Below are 22,418 nucleotides of genomic sequence, written 5' to 3'. Positions count from 1 at the left end.
ATATAAGACAATGCTGAAAGCAGTTTGTTATATTGTATGAATCGGAACATTTTTCTACTGACTTGCTAGAATCACACTATATCCCTCCAGACTGAGCTGTAACTCAGCTTCAGTTTCTTTTAACCTTTTCTTCAGGTCAGGAGACGCCCACAGCAGCAGTCTGACCTCATTCATCTAACTGATGTCAGCAAAGCTGTGATTGAAAATGCAATGAAAAAGTTATGGTATTTTTGTAATCATTTATGTGGATATTATATTTGATAGATTTGTAACATAAGTATTTCCATTTAAACATGTATTCAACACAGAAGAATGTATTATTACTCACCCTGCCTAATTTGAATGATTAAAGAAAAAAAAAATCAAGCCCAGTACGTAAAATTAGGTTTCAACATCTGAAATATTGATGGAATGATGTCCGCTGTCTATCATAAGTGTGTAATAACACAACAACCTGAAAGTGTATGCGTCATCTCGTATTCGTGAGTTGGTTCATGTGTGGCAGGTGAACGAAGCAAACCAGATTATTTAAAACAATCGGTCTCCAACTGCTAATAGTTTATAGTGTTTAGATAAGTATGGCTCCAGTGTGTCATCAAGCCATGACACAGAAACAGTTTAACTTGAAAGATTACTGAAATGATCATTTACAAAAAAAAAAAAATAATAATAATAATAATAATGATAAATCAAGGGTAGTAGGTAAATTAGGTTCCTTTTTGAGCAATGCCCTACCTTTATTTCAATAAAATACTTTGGGATATGGATCGGCTTTGGTTATTTACCATTATAAGCTTTTGACATAAGGATCCAGTACTTCCCTACAATGTTGTATGTTCATAATAAACATAGACAATTTTTAAATGATGAGGTAACCATATATGTAACCATACCTGTGAGGAAAAAAGTTCAGGTTTTGGACTGCTCTGAATACATTTACAACAGAATTTTTTTTCAATCTACGCTCTACATTTTTACAAGCTGAGGACAGCCACTGGTGCCTGTCAAATTGGTAACCTGAGAACCTACTGGTAGACCCTAACGGGGGTGGAAGCCGTCAGGCTCAGTGAGGGCTTCTGAGCTTAGTCAGCCCAGGCAAACTATCATATGAAGCATCAACAAGTGTTGGGGAAGCAGTTTTGGTAACCAATAAAGCAAAAAGATAAGAAGCAGGACCTATCCCACACTGATTTCACGGTAGAACAGCTGACTTTGGCTGAGAACACTGTCGGATGGTGGAGGAAGACTTTGAATGATGAACTCTTGGTGGAAAACTCACCCTTCTCTCTGGCAAAGGCCAGAGGTCTAAAGTGGCAAGATAGAAGAGATAGATGAGATCTGCCCTGATGCCCTGATTACAGTTGGGTAATGTGTTAAAATAGGCCTGTGCGGTATACAGCAAAAACCGGTCTTTATTTTCGTTATGATATGAATTTTTCATATACCGCTATACCAGTGAATAGCCCAAACAACGTCCGGAACGTGTGCGGCGGGAAAGTGTTTCAGCGGGGACCCATTTCACTGCTACACACCAACACCACAGGCATGCTTGCTTGAGCGTGTGTACTAGGGATGTTCCTGGCAACTAAATTCCCTGTCAATTAAATGCAAAATTTAATTTAGACTAGTCTAACACTAAGAAAACACTCATAAAGCCGTTAAAATTTAGCAGAATTTATTAATCTACAATGTTAAACACTGTTTGAAAAAAACACTGTGTGTATTAAGAGCCATTTGAAGCTGTTAGTCACAGTCTACAATCACCAAATCATACTTTAAATGCCGCTGAGATGCACGCTACTTTGCGCTGTGCAATACAAGCCTCATTAATGTACAAAACATGACAACAACTCACTAAACGCTTCACCTTTTCAGACCGAAGAGGGTCACAGTGTCTGCAGGTAAAGGACACAGAGCTAACGTTAGCTGCCAGCCTGACACACAGTGTGGCTAACGTTAGCAGTATTAGCACCAGCAGCTCCGTTTGCAGGTTTATGTCTGTGTCTGTGCTTAATGTAGGAGTGATTCTCCAGTCGAGTGAATATATATCAGCTTATTCTGTCACAGTCTGCATTCATCTGTCCGACTTTGCTGATGTAAACATCCAGAGTTGCCACTGCGATCGGTTCATACGCGCTGGGCGAGAGGGGCTGCCGTCTGACAGTACTGCAGCCCCGACTAGTGGCGTGCAGCTGCATAAAATCTTAGAGGCAACAGATAACTGGCATCGTGCATGAATGAAAGATTGATAAATATTTAAAATATTTTATTTTTAAAAATTTTAAACTACTAGTATTTCTGGGGCTGACTAGCGTGTGTGGGGACGTTTAATCGTACAGTCGTCCCCACCATGTGATGGCAACCATACTTTGAAGGGGTCATGCTTTTACCTGTGTCTGGACACAAAAAAAACCCATACTGTCCTTATGACAGTAAAATTGGCTATTTAAAGCCAGTCAACTCCATCCTTCATTTCCTTCTTTTCTCATTAGAAGAAAATGTAGATAAGAACACTGTTTCATGAAAAAGTATATATATATATATGATCAAATACCGTGAAACCGATATGATTTAAAAAAGTGATATGAAAATTTTGTCATACTGCCCAGCCCTATGTTAAAATTTTCCAACCGACCATCGTCAGCCCATCCATCGGTGATATCTTCACCCCCCCCCCCACCTCCTCACAATCTTATATATACTGCGTATGCTCACTACATCCAATAAACAAAATAAACTCACCAAGTGTCATGAAATGAAATATTCTGACCCATTCTCCTTTTCAAAACAGATAAATACAGCCCTTAACCAGCCGTTGTCATTCTGCAGATCATTACATTAGCACAATACAATGACAAATCTGCCAAAAAAAACAAAAAACATCCAGCGTTAGATTCAGCCCATGGCCGATGGGCCATATCTAATCGCCCAACTCTAAAGTTCCAGATGTTGTTGAGATATGCTGAGTGACATATCTCCTCAATTGCCTGGAGGTCTGTAACAATGCCTGTGGACCGGGAAATGGGCATGGTGATCCCCAAGTGTCTTAGACATTGTGGACAGTGGACAAGCTCCTGGTCGGCTGATCACACACACCATATGACTGCATGATCCCAACCAGGCTTACACGTGGCATAGATCATCAGTGTGTCATTTGATGATGAGATGAGCCTTTTGCTGTGGGCGTCCCCCTGACTTGAAAGGGTTAAAAGAAACACAGCCAGTGTCTCTGCTCAGTTGTGAGGGAGTCACAGTGTGACAACAGCAGATTAAACAAAGTTATGATTTATCCATTGTTACAGGCTGCATTATACTGACTTTAAATAAGGATATGGTAAGTTTGATGTACTTGTGATATTTGTTTTCAAATTAATCTGACTGTTGTACATCGTGCATTTAAACTTTCACAAGGCCGTGAGAAGATGTTGCATAACTACTGCAATATGTTCATCTCCTGAACAGTGTTAATTGCTTTAAGAACCAAGATGGTGATCATGATAAACACGACGCAGGTTTCATATTTCACACTTGCTGCCTACTTTGACACTGGGATTTTTAAATACTTATATTTCCTGATTATTCTGATTTTTTATATTTCAATTGTTTGTGCCAATCTATTTCTCATTGTAGTTATCTGTCTGAACAGAAGTTTACATGAACCTATGTACATTTTTTTGTGCAGCCTGTTTGTAAATGAACTGTATGGTAGTACAGGGTTGTTTCCACTCCTCCTGGTTCAGATTCTTTCTGACATTCACACTGTTTCTTCTTCTCTCTGCTTCCTGCAGATTTTCTGTTTGTACTCTTATGGAGGTATAGAATTTGCTACCTTAGCAGTCATGTCTTATGACAGATATCTTGCTATATGTTACCCACTACAATATAACACTCGTATGACATCTAATAAGACTGCCATGCTCACTGCTTTAACATGGGTCTACCCTTTATTTATCAATATTTTCATAGTTTACTGTTTAAATGCCCCTCTACAGCTGTGTGGCAACATTATTAACAAAGTGTACTGTGACAACTATTATGTTGTCAAACTGGCATGCTATGACACAACCGTCAATAATGTCTTTGGCCTTGTTCACATGTTTACAGTAATCTTTGGTCTGATCATGTTAATTATTTACACGTACATTAGGATTCTTAAAGTTTGTTTTTCTGGCTCCAAACAGACCAGACAAAAAGCTGTCAGTACCTGTTCACCTCACCTCGCTTCCCTGCTCAACTTTTCTTGTGGGTGTTTCTTTGAAATTGTACAGAGCAGATTTAATGTGTATGGTTTACCAAATATGCTGCGGATTTTTTTGTCATTATACTGGCTTACATGCCAGCCACTTATCAACCCTTTGCTGTACGGACTACAAATGTCCAAAATACGCATTGCATATAAAAAGCTGCTATTTGGGGGAAGAATGTAACTACAAATGTTTCCTGTCAACTGACAGATTTGGTCATTTTGAAAAAATAAATAAATGTATTAAATGACAGTACGGTTGTCAACTGTAACTATATAATGTAACAAAGTGTAATAATATATATCTTTTAATAAAATATGGGGAAAAGACTGATTTGAGTCAGTTAATTCATGCATTGCATTTCATTCTATATTTTACAACTGAGTTTTTCTGGCAGTCTCATAATCTTAGCATTTTTATTGTTTAGTCTGGTATACTATTAAGCATGTTTTAAAAATCACTATATCATCATTATTCATTTGATGATTCTAATAGTGAATACCTAAGAGCATTAACACGTGGTAAAACATATTCTATTTGTGCAAAGAAGATCAAGACTGAAAGTTCCACAAGCTTGTTTGAGTTTTGATTATTTTGTCACAAGTACTGCTGTGTAAATTTTAAGCATGAATTTCGACATTCAAAGTGTAATTTGATTAACTCTCCAAATTGACTCCCTTAGAAACCACAGAAGTACTCAATATGCTTAAATCTGAAACAATTTGAAACACTTACTAGAAACTTGAATTCTAACATGACCGACCAAGATACACCATATGTGATATAATAATCAGTTCCATGGTAAGTGCTGGTTATCGAAGCTTAATAAATTTTCAGTATTGTACAAAATGTGTCTGTTGTACTAAGTATCAAAACTATCAAAAGCCATAATCTATTTTTGTAAAACATGTTAGTAAACCTCAAAGAAGTATTGCTTTGAAACTGGTACCAAACCTCAGTTATTATTTCAGCACTTATCTTGAAAAATTGTAATCATACAGAGTCCAATTCATATCTCAAATGACTGGTAATAACCGAGTGAAAAGACAAATTAAAGTCCTGTATATTGTTATATAATAATCAACTACAACAGTTCTCTAGTAAATGCCAAATTTGTTAAAATTAACATTTTGTCAGAAAGGGGGTACACATCCTACACATGTAAATGAGGTAAACAAGATATTATCAGTTGATTTACATATAACACTGCAATGCAAAGCAAAGCACCCAGCCAGACATGCAGTCACACCAGCAGCTCTGTAATGGTGCACTGCTCATTATGAATAAAAATAAACTTTAAGGTGGATAAAAGATTAATGTCAAAAGTCTGTTTTGTAAATAATATGTGTGTGTTATGATCCTTTCCTCTGTGTCTCTCCTAATTACTTTTTCAAACCACTGAAGCGTCATACATGTTTTCAGACTATCTACCTAGTATTTTCACAATTAATCAATTTAGGGCTGTAACTAACAATTATTTTCATTTTTTATTAATCTTGATTGATTGAAATATGTAAATGATAAATGGATTGCATTTTATGTTGCTCTTTTCTACTCCATCAGCCACTCAAAGCACTTCACAACTATGTCACAGTCACCCATACACACATACAATTACACAAGGATAGGACAGCCATCAGGGGCAACATGGATTCTGTATCTTGCCCAATTTCGAGGAGCCAGAAATTGAATTGCAGATATTCCAGTTAGTGAATAAATGAATAATCTGCTCTACCTCTTGAGGCAGACAGGTTTTCAAAGTCTGACGCTGTGGGCCCCACCTCTTCTAAGTCAGTTAATTTGGGGGTTTTGCAGGATGTGCACAGGAAGTATAATGTTGCCTTTGAGTCATTGAGTTAGCAGTCAAGACTGACCGAAAAAAGACAAAAAAAAAAAAAAAAAGCCCTCATGCCAATCTGCCTTCCATCCAGGCCTCACACAAGTCCAGGGTCAGGATATCTCAGTGAGCACTTGTGTGTGTACAGTCAGCGAACATGGACAGTCAAGCTGCATTTATTTGTTGATGGTGCAATAAAAAAAAAGGATAGAGTTAAATATAACCAGAAAACTGGGGAGAGGAAGTGTGAAACAAAAAAGCATTTGATTGGCTAAAGCATTACTGCGTCATTGAAGCACTGAAAAGCAATGAGACAAGTTCAACCTTGATTTGTAGCTCCTCATGCCTAAACAAACCGAACTTCATGTTGCCAATCTCCATGGAAAATGACTTGTTGCCTGATGCTGACAGTTGCTGGTAGTGTGAACATGCCATTAGCCTTAATCTGTCTCTTTATACTTTCTGACTTCCTGACCTTGTTTGTGGCACTTAATCCCAAAACCTATTGTTTACTACAGAACATATAAAGCAGGGCTATTCAACTTTGACAGCACATGGGCCAAAAAGAAAAACCATGGGCGTTCAAGGGCTGCATCAAATACCTTGTCAGGTTAGTGGCTAAATTGTTTAAACGCTAACCTTACTTGTTGCTGGCAAAGTAAACAATTACTTATCAGTTCACTTCAGAATCAGCTATTTTCACAATTATCTTTATGTCTCTTTAGCTTTGAAAGAGAAATGTTGAAGTTTGGTCTGATTATACAGTCTATTGTTCTGATTATATGGTTTATGGTTCAGTATCTCAGAGATACATACTAATTTATGGTATCACTAGGGCACTAAGGCTTTGGTCGCACATCAGATTTTCTACAGTGCACTTAAGTGCAATTGTCCACTTTCTCTTCAGCCTCTGGTTCTCTCTCAAACATACACACATGCTGACTACAGCACAGCAGTGCATCAAGCAACAGTGCCTTCTTCTTCTCCTCCTCCTCCTCCTCTTCTCTGACCCACTGCCCACCTTAGTGCCACCACTCGTACTGCCAATGTTTTGTTGGTATGCATCCAGATCTTGCTGAAACTATTTTCTCTCTCTGTCAGAGAGGTGATGGTCTGAGAGATGACAGAGGCAGCAGGGTAGAAACATAGACTTATAAACAAAGTAGACAGGGCGTTGCTGAGACTGACTGAGAAAACACCAGCAGCAAGAAAACTATATTATTAATTTAGCCATCTATTACCATGGCCATGAACAAAGCCTCAAATCATTCTGGCTAGGGACATTAAATAATATCAGTTATTTTGACATAATTTTAAGAAAAATATTTATCTGTCTAGATCTATCATTTATAGACAAATGAAAGTTTGCTACTTTAGCCGAAATCAGGAATCACTGACAATCAGCAATTTCCGTGGTGAGGTCACACTGCTGCTGTGGGAATAAACTGACTTCAAAAGGTTAAAAGAAGCAGTACGCAGACTTTCAGCTCAGTTAGGGGGGAGTCAACCTGACTACAGCAGGATGTAAATGTTAGGATTGACAAAATGCCATAAACTGTGCCTTTTATGGGTTAACTGGGTATAACATTTACTGTTTATGCCATGGATTCTATTTATATGTGACTAATACTTGACTTCATTTATATTCAAAGTGCAAACTATTACTGCCTTTACAAATCCATAACTAAATGTCACATAATTAAACCATGATAAACTCTACGAAGATTTCACATTTTGCATTTGTTGCCTACATGGACACTGGGGTATTGAAATATTTATTTTTTATAATTGTCATGTTACTGTATATTCTGATTGTTTGTGCTAATGTTTTGCTCATTGTGGTTATCTGTCTGACCAGAAGCTTACATGAACCAATGTACATTTTTCTCTGCAGCCTGTTTGTAAATGAACTGTGTGGTAGCACAGGGTTGTTTCCTTTCCTTCTGCTTCAGATTCTCTCTGAGGTTCACACTGTTTCTGTTCCCTTTTGCTTTCTGCAGATTTACAGTGTGCATTTCTATGGAAGTGTAGAATTTTTCACCTTAGGTGTCATGTCTTATGACAGATATCTTGCTATCTGCTATCCACTACAATATAACACACATATGACATCCAGCAAGGTTGCAATCCTTACTACTTTTGTGTGGTTGTACAGTGTACTTGCAACTGTTGCCATGATGTCTTTAAGTGCTCCTTTACAGCTGTGTGGGAACACGATTCAAAAAGTGTACTGTGACAACTACTCTATTGTTAAACTTGCATGCTCTGACACAACAGTCAATAACATTTATGGACTTACTTACATGTTTACGGTAATCTTTGGTCTTATAATTTTAATTATTTACACGTATATGAGGATTCTCAAAGTCTGTTTTTCTGGTTCCAAACAGACCAGACAAAAAGCTGTCAGTACCTGTACACCTCACCTCGCTTCTCTGCTCAACTTTTCTTTTGGCTGTTTCTTTGAAATTGTGCAAAGCAGGTTTAATATGAGCAGTCTGCCCATTATGTTGCGCATTGTTTTATCATTATACTGGCTTACATGTCAACCGCTCTTCAACCCTGTAATGTACGGCCTGAATATGTCCAAAATCCGCATCATATGCAAAAGTCTTGCTTTTGGTAAAAGAATCTAGAATAATTTCTGTATATTAACTGTCATCTAACAAATAAATTCATGTTTTGAGTTTTGATAGTTTTGATATGTGAGATGGGTAGGCCTATAGGCTATACTTCAGCCTACACCTTTTCACTTTTTTGATTGTATTCATTATTTAGCACTGTGTATGCACTATGCACATTTCTTTTGTTTTGACATTTTAGCTGTTTTCTTTTTTCTTAAAGATTAACCAATCTCTAAAAGTTATTTTGTTTACTCTGGAAAATATGGTGATGTTCGACACAGTCTTATACACAGATGAGACTCCCACACAGGTTTCATTATTGTTATGGAGAAGAATGTCTAGCAGCTAACCCTGATCAAACACTCAGAATTTCATTTATAATCTATATTCATGAGTCCAAAACAAGTGATTTTTTTTTTTTTTTAAATGTAAGATTAAAGTACCTACTGTGACTCCTGCAGTATACACAATAATGCATTTAAGTCTTTTTTTCCCCTTGTCTAATACTAACAAATTTCTTAAAATTACACAATAATCTCTTTAGTTTGTGAGGATTTTTAATTGCAGTAGTAAAACCATAGCTCTTGGCTGTGAAGTATGGATCACAACCTTGCTCCTGCACTGCCACAGCCCTGTCTATTTTTTTTCTGTTGTTTATATTCAAATGACTTTATCTGCCACTTACACATACACGTTGTGCTTCCAGATTGCACACCTAGTGAAGGTTAATCCCATGGGCAGCCAGTGGAATCACACAACATGCCTACTTTCTATACATTGTAAATGTGTGAATATGTGTATAAATCTGTTTTTGTGAAAACAAGGCCATGGAATGACCTGAGACCTGAGGCTTAAGCTGCTAGTATACTCCATTTATGTAAAAGTCTGGTTTATTTATTTATTTTACTTATTTTTCACCTATATCAAACAGGCAACAGACAGACACCCACACACACACACACACCCAAAAAACAAAAACCCACAAATATATGCAAATACAAAAACAGACATAGACCCACAAAAAATACCCAAACTAATCTGCCTTGACCGTTACGGTCATAACACCAACACTCACACAAAAGGCAGGCTCCTGATATGAGTTATGAACTGTGACCAGGTTTTGTCATATTTATCCTCCAACCCACGTACTGTATACCTATTTTTTTCTAAATCCAATCCCAACATCACCTCTCTAATCCAGTGAATGTAGGCAGGAGGGTTCTTCCCCTTCCAGTTCAGCAACATCAGACAGCGGGCATGTAATGACGCATAAGCGATTACATTTCTATGGAAGAGGGACAACTTCAACTCATCCATAACTATACCGAAGATAGCTGTTAAAGGATCAGGCTGTAGTGTTTTGCCAGGTATCGCTGAGAGTGATTGGAAGACTGAAGACCAGAAACCATGCAAAGACGGAACAACTCTGCATTGAGATTTCGGGTATTATAACTTATACAAAAGTAACAGTGACAGTAAAACTATGATGCTCACATGTGGTCCGCGGATCACATGCATGCTGAACCGTAGAGGGCGATCCGTACAGGACACGAGTCAACTGCGATCCATTGCATCTCTATTACTGAGTAACAACTCAAAGCACTTCCTGTGTAGTGTAGTTGTAACTTCAGAATTATTTGCTTTAACTTGGCAAAACTTATTATAGCTTTACTAGCTTATAGTACGTACGTATATAGTCAACTTTACGGTTTTTTTTCACCACCCCTAAATAGAAGTAATCAATTATGCTGCCTCTAGTCTGTCTGTGTTGCTACAATAATGGTAGCTGGGCTGTGTATCTTTCAGTGACACAACATGACACAACATGACGGTGAATTACAACTACAGTATTTATTAATTGTGATGAACACAAATGGCAACGTTTATAATCTGCAGCTCAGAAAAGATAAACATGTTGCACATAAACATAAGTTAATAAGCACATGCACAAAATGAAACTCAGGCTTTCCGGCAGCAAACTCTGGCACACATAATTTCAGAACCAGACAATGATTATCTTGTCTCAGGGGTTACAAGTAGTTTTAGTGATGCTCCTAAAATTTTCAGTATTTTTTATGTTCTCCCCGTGTTTGAGTGGGCTCTCTCAGAGTACTCTGCTTTTCTCCCACATTCCACAGACATGCAGGTTAATTAGGTTAACTGGTGACTCTAAATTGCGTGTGTGAATGTGAATGTGATTGGTTGTCTGTCTCTATGTGTCAGCCCTGAGATGAACTGGCAACTTGTCCAGGATATACCCCACCTCTTAGGACAGACTACAGCGTCCCTGCGACACCTCAAGGATAAACAGTTACGGATAATGGATGATGAATCCTAAAATTTTCAGGAGTGAGATCCAGTGAGTCTTTAGCAGAAGATTGCAGAAGACACATCCCACTGCATCAGACATCAGAGACCCAGAGGAAAAAGCCAGAGGTGGACGCCAGCTTTGTAAAGATATATAAAAGATATCTTTAAGCAGGCTCACCCAGAGGAGGAGCAGGAGGACGACAACCAAGAATAAGCTTCGGGCTGATATCAAACACAGTGCAGGCTGGGATACTAATAGCAGCTCAGTTATGATATCTAAAAAAACATCTACTTTTCTGTCCTGAACTTTAAGAATCAGAGCAGGTTGGGAAAAGGTGAATGAAGGTTTTCTGCATTGTTTGGGATGATTGCTTTCTTATTAATGTGCTTATTTAATGTCTCACTATGAACAGCTCTGCGTCTACGATCCCCATCACATTTTCAATCTACAGCACTCTTGGTTTGTATAATTTTGCACTTGTCATTTGTGTCTTTGTCCTTTACATTTCAGGGGTGTGTATTAACCTTTTCCTCGTTCTGGTTATTTGTGTCGAGTCTCGTCTTCACAGGCCAATGTACATTCTGTTGGTCAATCTTTCTCTGAGTGGAGTGATAGGCAGTTCATCTGTGTGTCCACACATTATCAAACACCTCATAGTGAACAGGCAGGAGACCTCTCTTGAAGGATGTTTAACACAAGCGTTTTTCACTAACGTGTACGGTGGCTGTATATTTTGTATCTTAGCACTAATGGCCTATGACAGGTATGTTTCTATCTGCAAACCTCTGCTGTATCACTCCATCATGACACCAGCAAAAGTCAAACTAATGCTGGTGGAGGTTTATTTCATCCTGAGCTCCTCCTCAGCTGTCCAGGTTTATTTGACATCCAGACTCAAACTGTGCAGACACACAGTTGATAAACTTGTGTGTGACAATTTGACAATTGCAAACCTTTCTTGTAAAAAGACAATTGTGATCAGTATGTACGGAATGTGCTGTGCCATCTGTATGATTGGTTTCCCTTGTTTTTTAGTCATTTTGTCATATATTCATATTTTTACAGTGATCCTGAAAACCTCAAAGGAGTCTCGCAGGAAAGCGCTGCGGACATGCACCCCTCACTTATTGACTTTTATTAATTTCTCAATGGCTTCTTTTTTTGGTTTCATTTATAATCGTTTGAGTCATGAAGTTCCAGAAGCAATGAGTGTGTTCACATCTATTAATTTCTTTGTCCTCCCTCCTCTGCTGCATCCCATAATTTATGGTATTAAAATGCAAGAGATTCAGCAAAGTATAAACAAAATAATGAAAGCGAAAATTATACACTTGTGACTTAAGATACAGATAGTTCGTAAAGGATGTCAGAATGTTCATGTAGTTTGTCGCTCTGTTTTGTTGGCTCACTGCCAATAAAATATAAATTATTAGGGGAGAAAATTATTAGGGTGAAAGTTTTTTTTAGGTTTTGCACCATCTTCCTTGTTATTTTACAACGCACAATATTTGATACTTAAATACATAATAATACTGCTCTACTACTCTTTTTTCAGTAATTGTGTCATAGTTGTTTGAAATTATTGTCGTTATCCTTACAACCACAGTTAATGGCACAGGTCAGGAGGGGGGTTGAGACAATAGGATAAAGAAGCTTAGAAAAAGAGGGCTAAACACAAACCTTAAAAAAATACAGAAATTATTTTTTCCTTCTGTGTTCAGTGGAACTTTGAGTTTACTTAATAAAACATTTTAGAAAGGTCTGAGGTTTGTTTCATTGGCCTCGGATGTCACATTGTACTCTGATTATATATTACAACGGTTAAGATCTGTGTTTAACAAAAGGACTGCAATACATATTATTTACATCATGGTTCCAACATGGTGTGCCGAAGCACACTGGTGCGCTGTGAGACAAGTGCAGGTGTGCTTTGGGATTTTTAGTGATAGCCATACATTACTATTGTAATTTACAACCATACAAAAAGTTACAGAGACAAATTCTATTCCCGAATAAACCTTTCAAAATCCCTTCACTGCAAATCTCATTTTTCACCCTCCATGCTAGATTAGTGGGGATAAGTAGAGTGTCTGTTAATTTGTTAGAAGACTTCATGTATGGCCTGTCTGGTGTGTTGGTACTTAGATGAAATTTTACAAAGTTTTACATGAATTATTGAATTGATTTTTTTGTGAAATATTTTCTGAGTAATGTTTATTTGGAATTAGTAAATAAAACTAAATGTTTACAGAGTGATGAATGATAATTTGTTATAGAGGCTATTTTGCACAGATTTGAATAGAAGTGTACCTTGAGATTTTGCTCTTGGGCACAAAACATTTTGAAATCCACTCATTTACATTATTGATTAATAAATTCTTTTTTGATTAATGGATTGTTTCACCTATAAAATTTATAATGTTTTGTCGAACAAATAGAGAAAAAAATCTGAGACATTTCAAAAATGACTCCAATCAGAATAGTTGCTGATTTATTTCAGCTAAAAAAACAAATTGAAATTTAAAAAAAAAAAAAAAAAATGTTTTAATATTTGTCAGTTAATCTTGTGAATCCCAACATAAAATAAATCTGAAGGGCCACAAGATGGTTTTAGGAATTAGACAGAAAGTACATGTTTTTATTACAAAATCATTTTTGATCTAATCTAATTGTTCTATTAATTTTAAAGACTAACTGGAAACACTGAATTTAACAATTGAAAATGTTGATAAGGACTGAAACAGGAAAATGGTGTGAGAGTAAATAAAGCAGGTAAATTAGTAAATCTGCTCCCCTGAAGCCAATTGATAAAACTCTGAAAACCAAAGTCCACCGAACACACTTCTAGTCTTCCACTTCAGTACAATTCCTCCTTTAAACTGGAGGCCTCAGTCTGTCTACAGACAGAGATCCCTTAAATGAGTGACGTTGCAATGAGTGCACCTCAGTTTATTATGTGTAGATGGAATTAGGTTGAGGCTACATTAAAATTCACTTTACTTATTCATTTTAGATTATTGCCGTGGTACATAGTTTGTGCAATATCATGAAATGCAGTTACTTCAGAAAGGGACTGAGACACGTGAGGACCAACTCACTAATAAATCTGTCTTAACAAGACCACCAAGCTCCAACAAAACTTGTTTGAAATGTGACTAATATAATGTTTTCGTTTTATTAATCAGTGAAGGAAGTGAAGGAAAAGTGTGACAATAAAATACATAGCCAAGTAATCAGTTTATGCTACCAGGGAAGAAAATAATTATATATCAGTCTTGTTGAAGAGCTGACTGCCATTGACATGAGGTAAAGAGGATACCTGTCACAAATTCTCAGACAACATGGTCTGTGGTAACGATACATTCATATTAACAATCTGATACAGTCCCTTCCAGAACTTTAGATGCCACACTGGCTGGTGGAATAATTTGCCTATAGACATCGGGGCTACCAACCTTGCCAGCTTTGTCTTTGATGACAATGGCCCAGACCAGTCTGCCATTTAAAAGTTTCTAAACTTGGCTCTGTTAACAGCCCAAGTGTACTTCAAACCTATGTGAAAACCAGGACTAGACTGAAACCAGAGACTGTCTGAACAGCGGACTATAGCAAAAAGCTTGTAACGTGTGGTCAGAGATCAGTGGGACGTAATCCAATCTGACTTCAATGTAGGATGATGGGTGAGAAACAGGCCTACAAAGGAGCATCATCACCAAATGCAAAGGCCTCAAGCTGCTCTGTTCAGTAACCGTGGCAACAGAAGTGTCCTCCATGATTCCCTGTGTTGTGGTACAGAGTGTGCTAATTGGCCTGTTAGTGAAGTTTGTTAAAGCCTCCAGAGTGTCCAAGTGTCCACATAGACAGTCTGTCCTTGTGGTGTGTTAAGAGATAGAAATAGATGTTGTTGACAGAACCGATGAAGAGAGAAGCTCCGCCGGGGCTCATTACTGAGAAATGACACAATAAACATGACGAAATCACACGTCCCCACTGCCCGCTCTGTCCATCATACAACACACTCAAACAATACAACAATAATACATTTGTGAAAATGACCTGCGGAGGGAAAATGACCTTTTCGCCATTACTGAGAGGAAGTTCACTAAAGCATCGGACAGGAATAGTTATGAAAATATTGTAATGTAATGACAACATCATCAATTTAACATAACTAGCTTGGTTCAGTAGCTAACTACAGCTACATAGTTAATAATGTTATTTCTTTTCTAAGGTACAATTAAGGCACTTAAGTGCTGTGATTGCAACATCGTCAGAATAAATCCTGTAAAAAGCAAACATTCATCTGGTGACACAAACACAACTCCGCATGCATGATCTTGTTTTTCCGTAACTGCTGAGTGTGGAAACAAATAAGGCTGCATCCAACTCAGGCAGGGGAGATAACTTTACCTTGGAGCTTTACCAGGCAGCTGCCTCCATCTTAGAACTACAACATGTTGGTGGTGTTCAAAGTACATTCAGGCCTTCAGACTTAGATGAGGTCCAGGCCAACTGCTGCCTGTACCCGTCGCAGACATCTTCTCCAAGCAGACAGGACAACTTGATGTGCAGAGGTTTTCACAGTGGGAGGTGGGCCTCCACAAGGAGACTCCAAACTTATTCAAGAGAGGCTAAATTCATGGAAATGAAAAAAATAATACATCAGTTATCTAAAAGAGATGAAATAAAACAGTTTAAATGTGTGTGATTTGGTAAAAGAGATAGTTCAGAGAAGCTGTGTCCATCCATCCATTTTCTTCCACTATCAAGGGCCAGGCTGCGATGGCAGGAGGATGAGCAGGCTATTCCAGACATACCTCTTCCCAGCACCAAGGCGCTCCCACACCAAATGGGATATGTAATCCCTCCACTGAGTTCTGGGTTCTGAGCAAGTTCTGCCTGGAAAACCTCCAAAGGAAGTCATCACAGATGATACTCGAAATTTCCTAATCCTAGGAGATTTTTGTCAGTTTTTTCCAGAGTGAGAAACACATAAACGGCTCCAGACAAACCTTTTTTTATGTATTTGCTATCTGAAGTTACACCAAACAGGAATACTAGGCTATTGTGAACTAAGCAAGTATGTATGTCTGAGGGGAGGCCCACAGCGTCAGAAAAATCCCTGATGTAGTGGAATGATTTTATCCCATAGAAAATGTAAGGAGAAATGATATGTCCATTGTAGGACAATGCACACTGACAGAGAAAACTGCTCAACTTGTGCAGCTTTAAGGTTGAGGCTATAGAAAGTTGTTTTGGCTAATATTATAAAAAAGAAAAAGTTTATTAGTCCAGAGCTGATGATCAATCTTTGAAGCTGATGGTGCTCCAGAAACTTTGGTTTGAGCCACGTGATACGTTTATGTATAATTCAGAGACCTCTCAGTAAAATTAGCTTGTGCATGTTTTCCTTCGCTACCATCAACTTTACAAATAAAGCTGCAAACAGCTGTGTGTACTAACAAAAGCAGCTGCTGTTCTCTCTCTGCCTGCAGTTGATATACTGTGTTTATACTGGAGGCAGCGGCTCCAACTACTCACTCTCTGAAAGAACGGGAACACAAACACTAAAGGACAAAAATGTAAGCGTTGGTGGTATAGTGGTTAGCATAGCTGCCTTCCAAGCAGTTGACCCGGGTTCGATTCCCGGCCAACGCAGGTTATTTTCCCTAATTTCTCCAGGAGGATGAATAAAGTGTCTACATTTCTGTCTATCTATCTATGCTAATGATTACATATTTTCATTCTACCATTAAGAGCTATAACTTGGCTATGATTAGTAGGAGCATGAAGCATAAACAAAGTATACAGTATTTGTACTGCATGTTTTCTTACCTGTGAACCCTTAAACAGTTGTAATGAAGTCTGGAGTGGCGTCTTTAGATCAATATTCAATCAGCGCAATCACTGTTACCGCCAGCACACCATCCTTTCTGAAGCTGTGTGCACGCTGTCCTCAGACACTGAAGTGTATCTTTACCTGAGGTGCTGACTCAGCAGCAAATTTAACAGCGCCACCTGGTGGGTCGATGTAAAACCAGGTCAGCTCAGCTGCACACATGAATTACAATCAAAGGTTCTGGCTGGACGGACTGACTGACTGGGCTAGTGATGACGTTTTCTTATTGGTCATTCCAGAATTGGTGTTTCCCCATTGGCTGTTGTTCTTACAAAATGAACAGGTGTGAAAAGTCCTGAATTACGCCCTCAGGAGGTAGCGGCCAACGCAAGCAGTGTGATGATGTCACTTTGTGCATCAATCAAAAACATAAACAAGCCTTACAGCGAAACACAGACAGTCCACCACGTTATGTAACCATTCAAAATTAAAAGCCCTCGAGCATTTTGTACTTCACACAGTCCAGCCATATATAGGTTTGACCTTATCTTATTTATCTTTGCTCTCCACTACAGAGGCACAGTGCAGTAACTGCATGTTTGCTGAAAACAGAGTTATAACCTGACTTTCTGACATGTTATTAACATTATGAAACCAGAACAATGTTGTTTCTGTGAAAAGTTTCTTAAATTTTAACTTAAAAAATCAAACTGCAGAGACTGCACTCTGTAACCAGTAGCTGTTGACTGAGCTATGTGATCTACTAGACAAGTTACCTTTGAATTACATATTTAAAACTTTAAAAATGTAAAACTATTTATTTTCTGGATTTGAAAATTAATATTGGACTGTCAGACACCAAGAAAATCAGAGATAAATTAAATCCCTTTAAGCTTTGTAAATAATAAAAATTAAGTTTACTTTCTAGTTAAAATGCAGCAGAAAAATGAATGAACATGTTGTATTGATTCTGTGAACAGGCTGAGTGCAGAATCTGCCGTTTTTTCTGTTGTTTGAGGGTTTTGACAGTGATTTTTGAGGTAAAATAATAAACCTCTCTGTTTGCCAGCCAGGATGAAAACTCTCCTCTTTGCTGTTACTGTAGTTACGACTCTCTGCCTCTAGAGGGTGGCACAGGTCTCTAACAAACTTTCATGAGGAAACAGATTCTTCTTCTCACACAGGCAGAGTCACAAACTTACAAATGAAAAGTAAGTTGAATCTTAATTTATACTTCTGTGTAAACGTCTGTACTGCAGGTCTATATGAAGTCTATGTGTGGCCTCAAAGTGAATGAAAGTCAGTAAACTCACCGTCACTGTGGGGATTAAACATTTGGCCTGATGGTGTCAGAGATGAGTGTTGTGTTGTGGAGGTGATAAACACCTTGTTCATAGAGACGTGCACACAGACTTACAGTTGGTGACTTCATGGCCTGGATGTACAGCAAACTGTCCTGTTAAAAACATCAACAGATTTAAAATCAGAACCAACCAAACCTCAGAGACCTGGACTATGAAACAGGGTTTGTGGTTAATGAGGTAACTTCAGGATTAAGTCCTAATGTCATGAGCTAAGAGGTCATGACAACCAAACCAGAGTTGATGATTGTTGGAACAGTAGAAAGACAAACCAAGACAATTTTGGCGAGTTTTATTTTGCTTCTGTTGGGTTTGAATGAAGATAACAGTGTAAAAATTACAGTTTTGATGGAGTCTGGTTAGTTTGGCGAGGGCAACAACACATCTGTTTCTATATCTTTCTCTTTAACAAAAATAACAATCTGAGCCTGTCAGTGGTAAAAACAAGCACTGTTAGTGGATGTACTTTGACGGTTCATGGTTCATAGCTGACGGCTGCAGTGTTCTCCATCAATACTGCAGCAATTTCAAAAACTGTTCTGGTCATTAGTCAGACATAAAAACATGGGAAAACAGGGTCCAGGTTGAAAAAAATACCAAAGTTCCCTCACAGCCTTGTGCTTCTTTAATTTATAAGATATGACAATAATCCTACTAACTATTTGAATTATGTTTTCATATTTTTCTTTACTTGCTCCATTAATTTGCGCAGGTCATGTGCTTATTTCATGTGGCACTATTTTAATAATCTGCATTTTTCATGTAAAAAACGTTTGATGGTTCCAGCTTCATAAACATTAAGACTTTCTACTTTTCTTTTTAATTAAATAATTTAAATGTGTTATTATTATTATCATTATTAGTAATTATTATTATTATAAGTGACAGTAGTATTATGTGTAAGGTTTAATGAGGTTGAAACTGAGCTTCAGTTTTGTGGTGAAATGTTCTGTGTCAGTCGATGCTTCTGTGTTTGTTTCACATCCAGTCACAGTTTTCATCATCTGGAAGCCCCTTCAGTGTTCATGGCGTCCTTCAACCACTGCGGGGCGCTGTATGACTCTAAACTTGTGAGGTTCACATGTGTTGCTGATATAAAGGCCTCAGCAGATGACCCTAATTAGTATAATTTCCCATGAAGCATTGTTTTTTTTTTTTATTGTTAATTGATCCTGTCACAATCTTGTCAGTTGAAAAATCTGTCCAAACACGTGGAGGACAGGGACGTAAATGTGTTTACACATGTTTGAACCTATTTTTCAAGCTGTTTCTGTAACAGTTATTTTCATCATCAATCAATATGTTGATCATTTTCTCCGTTAATCAATTTGTTGTTTGATCCATAAATGTTGAAAAATGTTGATGAAAGTCCAAGATGACGTCCTCAAATGTCTTGTTTTGTCCACAACTCATTTTACTGTCAGAGAGGAGGAAAGCTTTACACATGTGCTTCATCTCATCTCTCCATCCTGAGAAACACAGATTTGTCTAACATTATAGTTATATATAAATACAGTTTTCTTTTTGTCCATTGGTCAATACTGAAACCTCTCTTGATAACCACCACCATGTGACCGCTGAGCCTGATGGTTGTTGTTATGTTTAGTGAACCCAGAGACACCCTGGGTGCCTTGAACATGCTTCATAGTAGAAGCAAAGCTAACGGTTACTCCTAACTTTGAGTTAGCTATGAGTTAGCTTGTTCACAGTTTGAACAAACAGACAGAAAATCGCCGGAGGTTTGTTAAAGTTTGTTTCTGGCTCCGTGTCCGTTAAGTTGAACCTCAGTTGACTCACCTGACGGGTGAAAATGGTACAAACATCAGCAGGTGCTCGGTGTCAAACTCCGTCCATCTCTCAAACGACGCGCTCATTTCTCCAGCAAATACACGGAGCCGATGAGTAGTTCAGGGGTCCTGGGAGAGAGCGGTGTTACCAGGAAATACACGAAGCTTGACGACACAACGGTCAACAAAGTCGTGTAACTAAGTACATTTACTCAAGTACTTAAGTAAAATTTATTTTAAGTATTTGTGCTTTGTTTAAATATCTATTACTCTACTCCACATTTACTGCACATTTTGGCATTTTCATTTATCATAGGTCTGTGAAAAATTTAACTTAGGTTTAAAGGCAATGGACATCAACTACTAATCTTTTGTTGAAATAATTTACTTTTCTTATTTAGATCAGTTTAAATCTTTGAGTTTCAGAAACCCTGAAAATTTGTATTAAAAAATATAGAATACATTCATTCAAGTCTAAGTGGATGATGGTTAAAATATTAATATTTTCAATTAAAATCATTTAATTTTCAGGCACAAAAATAACAACAAATCAGGTTCACAGCTCACTGTGACAAATTTTTATTTATTTATTTTGAGTTTCCACAATTCAAAGATTCAAGTTTATCAACAAGAAAACTAAATTATCTTAATTAACAGGTCATCAAAAAAAAAATCAGCAAAGTTTTTTTCAAGCCATACGAGCTTAAGTTGGGCTCAGAACTCAAAAATCTATTACAGTACATCGCCTTGAAATATTGAATTGTCTCGGCTAATTTTTTTTTTTTTTTTTTTTTTTTTTTTTTTTTTTAAGATTATTTTTTGGGCTTTTACCTTTAATTGGATAGGGACAGCTAAAGATATGACAGGAAAGTGGGTAGATACAGGGGGAATGACATGCAGCACATGGGCCACAGGTGGTAAATCAAACCAGCGACCGCTGCAGAGGACCAACAGCCTCAATACATGGGATGAACGCTCTACCAACTGAGCTATGAGAGCAGCCCCTGTCTCAGCTGTTTTTGACAGTGTAAAATGATTCTTAGATTTGCCAACTGTAAAAATATGTAGCCTATACACCAAATTTTTGAAAAAGTTTTCATACTTCGTCAACTACACTGTGCATCATAACCTAGGTCTAGCTCAGTGCCTTTTCCTCTAAATTTTGACACTGGCTCATCTTCTTAATGTCCATAAGAAAAAGGAAAAGAGAACTTAACAGTTGCAGTTACAGACAGATATTTTTTCCCTTTTTTTTGGCCATAAATTGGCTCTTTTGAATCATAAAGGTTGCAGACCCCTGCTCTAAACCATCATCTTTCTCCAACGTTAACCATAATATATATTTTTTAAAACACTGGAACAGAAATGATCAATGATAAATTCTTGTCTGGAGTTAAGTTTGACATAATCAGTCAGGTAATGAACCTGGGGATCATCTCTATGAGAAAAGCAACAGTTACAAACAAAAGTTTTACAAACCTTCCTGCAGCTCTCTGGGATTTTTAGGTGTTGGACTTTCAGCCAATGGCAGCGTCAGACGGAGGATATTAAAGTGCTGAGTCAGCGCTCAGCAGGGACATGGAGGGATGGAGGAGAGTCAGCAGCTGCAGACGGGACATGGTTACTGATGAACTCTGAAACACCGACAGCAAGTAAAATGTGCTGATTTCTGTTCTGCAGGCCTGACTTGTCACTTTTAATTCTTTATGTTGTCTTGTTCTGTCTGTCAGTCGTAGAACCTGAACTCTGGTTCTGTTGTGGTTTGAGGTTCTGCAGGCTGCTGTGTTTTGTTCTGTGTGGGTTCAACGAGCTGAAGGCCTCCACAAATTATGTTGCAGTGAGTTTAAGTATTGGGCTGCAACTAATGAATCCTGTCACAGTCCTGTCAGTTGAAAAATAGGTCCAAACATGTCCGGACGTTTCCAGGTCTTTCCCGTAAAGATTATTTTTATTGTCAATTAATCTATCAGCCATTAATCAATTAGTTCTTTGGTCCATAAAACAGTGAAAATTGTTTCCCAAAGTCCAAGACATTAAGTTTACTGTCAGAGAGGAACAAAGAAACCAGAAAATATTCACATTTAAGAAGCTGAAATCAGAGAATCTGAACATTTAAAAAATGACTCAAAATGATTAATTGATTATCAAAATATTGGTGATTAATTTAATAGTTGATTAATTGTTGCAGCTCTATTTGAAAGCAACATCTGGCTCTTAAAAGTGACTAAAATATGATGTGGTTCTGCAAAACATGATGACTCCAGGCTGTGTGTCTCCTGCAGGGTTGCCAGATTGGGCTGTTTTAAGTTGCACTGTGCAGATTAAAATGGGTTTGGGCTGGTAGGCAGAATTTAGGCTGGTTTTAAATACACTAAGAATTAAAATTATATTCATGAATTGTATTCCTTGGTTAAA

At 37.7% G+C, this 22,418-nt stretch overlaps 3 protein-coding genes and 1 non-coding gene across 4 annotated transcripts; all 4 read left to right on the top strand.

Annotated features, from left to right (window-relative positions):
* The first annotated feature begins 3,319 nt into the window (after window positions 1–3,319).
* LOC146328620 (olfactory receptor 2F1-like) lies at window positions 3,320–4,427 on the top strand. Its single transcript, XM_084716425.1, has one exon. The coding sequence runs from the start codon at window positions 3,486–3,488 to the stop codon at window positions 4,425–4,427; it is 942 nt and encodes a 313-aa protein (XP_084572551.1). The 5' UTR covers window positions 3,320–3,485.
* A 3,360-nt stretch (window positions 4,428–7,787) lies between these two features.
* On the top strand, window positions 7,788–8,717 carry LOC146328619 (olfactory receptor 4E2-like). Its single transcript, XM_084716424.1, has one exon. The coding sequence runs from the start codon at window positions 7,788–7,790 to the stop codon at window positions 8,715–8,717; it is 930 nt and encodes a 309-aa protein (XP_084572550.1).
* Window positions 8,718–11,349: 2,632 nt separating this feature from the next.
* On the top strand, window positions 11,350–12,981 carry or60a1 (odorant receptor, family 60, subfamily A, member 1). The gene has a single exon (XM_084716423.1). It carries the CDS (start codon window positions 11,421–11,423, stop codon window positions 12,351–12,353), a length of 933 nt encoding a protein of 310 aa, XP_084572549.1. The 5' UTR covers window positions 11,350–11,420; the 3' UTR covers window positions 12,354–12,981.
* A 3,621-nt stretch (window positions 12,982–16,602) lies between these two features.
* On the top strand, window positions 16,603–16,674 carry trnag-ucc (transfer RNA glycine (anticodon UCC)). Its single transcript has one exon. It is a non-coding gene; the product is annotated as a tRNA-Gly (tRNA).
* The last annotated feature ends 5,744 nt before the right edge of the window (window positions 16,675–22,418 follow it).

The sequence above is a fragment of the Lutjanus erythropterus genome, chromosome 4 (genome assembly GCF_056507025.1).
Source record: "Lutjanus erythropterus isolate fLutEry1 chromosome 4, fLutEry1.hap2, whole genome shotgun sequence".
Lineage (NCBI taxonomy): Eukaryota > Metazoa > Chordata > Actinopteri > Lutjaniformes > Lutjanidae > Lutjanus > Lutjanus erythropterus.
Note: the sequence above shows the minus strand (reverse complement) of the source record. Positions and strands in the feature narration are given on the sequence as shown.